The following is a 1,238-nucleotide window of genomic DNA, read 5'->3' as shown; positions in this document are numbered from 1 at the left end:
CCGGGGGCCGGCGGGAATGGGCCGGGAATGCGCCGGGATGGGCCGGGAACGGGCCGGGAATGGCGCCCCCTGCCGCCCACCCGCGGCGGCGGCAGAGAACGGAATTCCCGCTTCGGCCCGGAGCTCGCTCGCTCTGAAACGAGTTCGGTACTGGAAGCCTGATGACAAGAATGGGGGAAAGACTGACCTAAATTATGTTCTGCCATTCAGTTCTTAATTTCCTCTATCTTGCCTTTTTTATTTCACCTGAAACTACCACGCTGCTTTCACTTTAAAAGCTCTAGAATGTCCAATATCTATTTTACCCATGATGTGAAGATATTTGAAGCTGATGATCAGAAAAGACTGGAATTTATCACTACAGAAGATGATAAATTATTTGCTCAGGGGCACTAGATCAGTTACCTCCTAATGAACAGGTATTTGCAAGACACAGCTACAGGGAATGGCTTCACACAGAAATTTAGGAAGTGCCGAGAGTAGGACAGCTCAGTTGACAGACCGAGACCATTTATTCTATGTAGCCCAGAAAAATGTTCATGTGAAAAATATAAAAACAGAAAATTACTTTATGCCATTACATCTTTTTAAGGTACGGAGAAGTTTGATGAGATGATTTTATGCATGGCTTCATGTCTACAGAAAACTAGATGAGCCGTAATGAAAGACCAGTTTCAAAACAAACATTTTTAAATTCAGCCCAGGAACTGGCAGGGATGTTGAGTTCCTAATATTAGATGGCAATGACTTTCTGTAAACAAGGTCCATGAGAAGAGAAAGTCCTAACCTCATAGAACTCCAGGAACTCAGAGAACCTCCACAGTATAAGGTGTATAGTGTGTTATTCCTAATAATAAGGGCACAGTAGCACACATGAAAACATTAGCACACATGAAAACAAACTGAGATGTTTGCAAGAATTCATATTTACTTTCTTTTGACACTTTAAATCAAAATAGCTTTAAATTTGTATCCATGCAGTAGCAAATTTGTGTACAAAATTAATGCAAATTATCCGTGATATATGCAATACCAAAATGCTGATTTCTTTTAAAAAGCCAAAGTTTCCACAAGATTATTATCACAGCCTGTTCACAGATTTGTTACATGGTATGCAAACTCTGCACCCACTTATATTCTTGTACACTAAATGAAGTATGGCTCACTTCAAAAATACCTCCTCTTTAAAGTGACTGAATTTTAGTTGGTCCAGATAAAGAGGCTGTTGAGATAATGGA

At 40.6% G+C, this 1,238-nt stretch overlaps 1 protein-coding gene across 1 annotated transcript in view; it reads left to right on the top strand.

Moving 5' to 3' along the window:
- Positions 1–27: 27 nt before the first annotated feature.
- The window catches only part of AGPAT5 (1-acylglycerol-3-phosphate O-acyltransferase 5), a 69,390-nt gene continuing 68,179 nt past the window's right edge, over positions 28–1,238 (top strand). Inside the window, exon 1 of the mRNA XM_005426388.1 lies at positions 28–147. Coding sequence (XP_005426445.1) covers positions 28–147 — 120 coding nt within the window. The remainder of the gene's footprint in view (positions 148–1,238) is intronic.

The sequence above is a fragment of the Geospiza fortis genome, unplaced genomic scaffold (genome assembly GCF_000277835.1).
Source record: "Geospiza fortis unplaced genomic scaffold, GeoFor_1.0 scaffold56, whole genome shotgun sequence".
Classification (NCBI taxonomy): domain Eukaryota; kingdom Metazoa; phylum Chordata; class Aves; order Passeriformes; family Thraupidae; genus Geospiza; species Geospiza fortis.
This window is presented reverse-complemented; position numbering and strand designations above follow the sequence as displayed.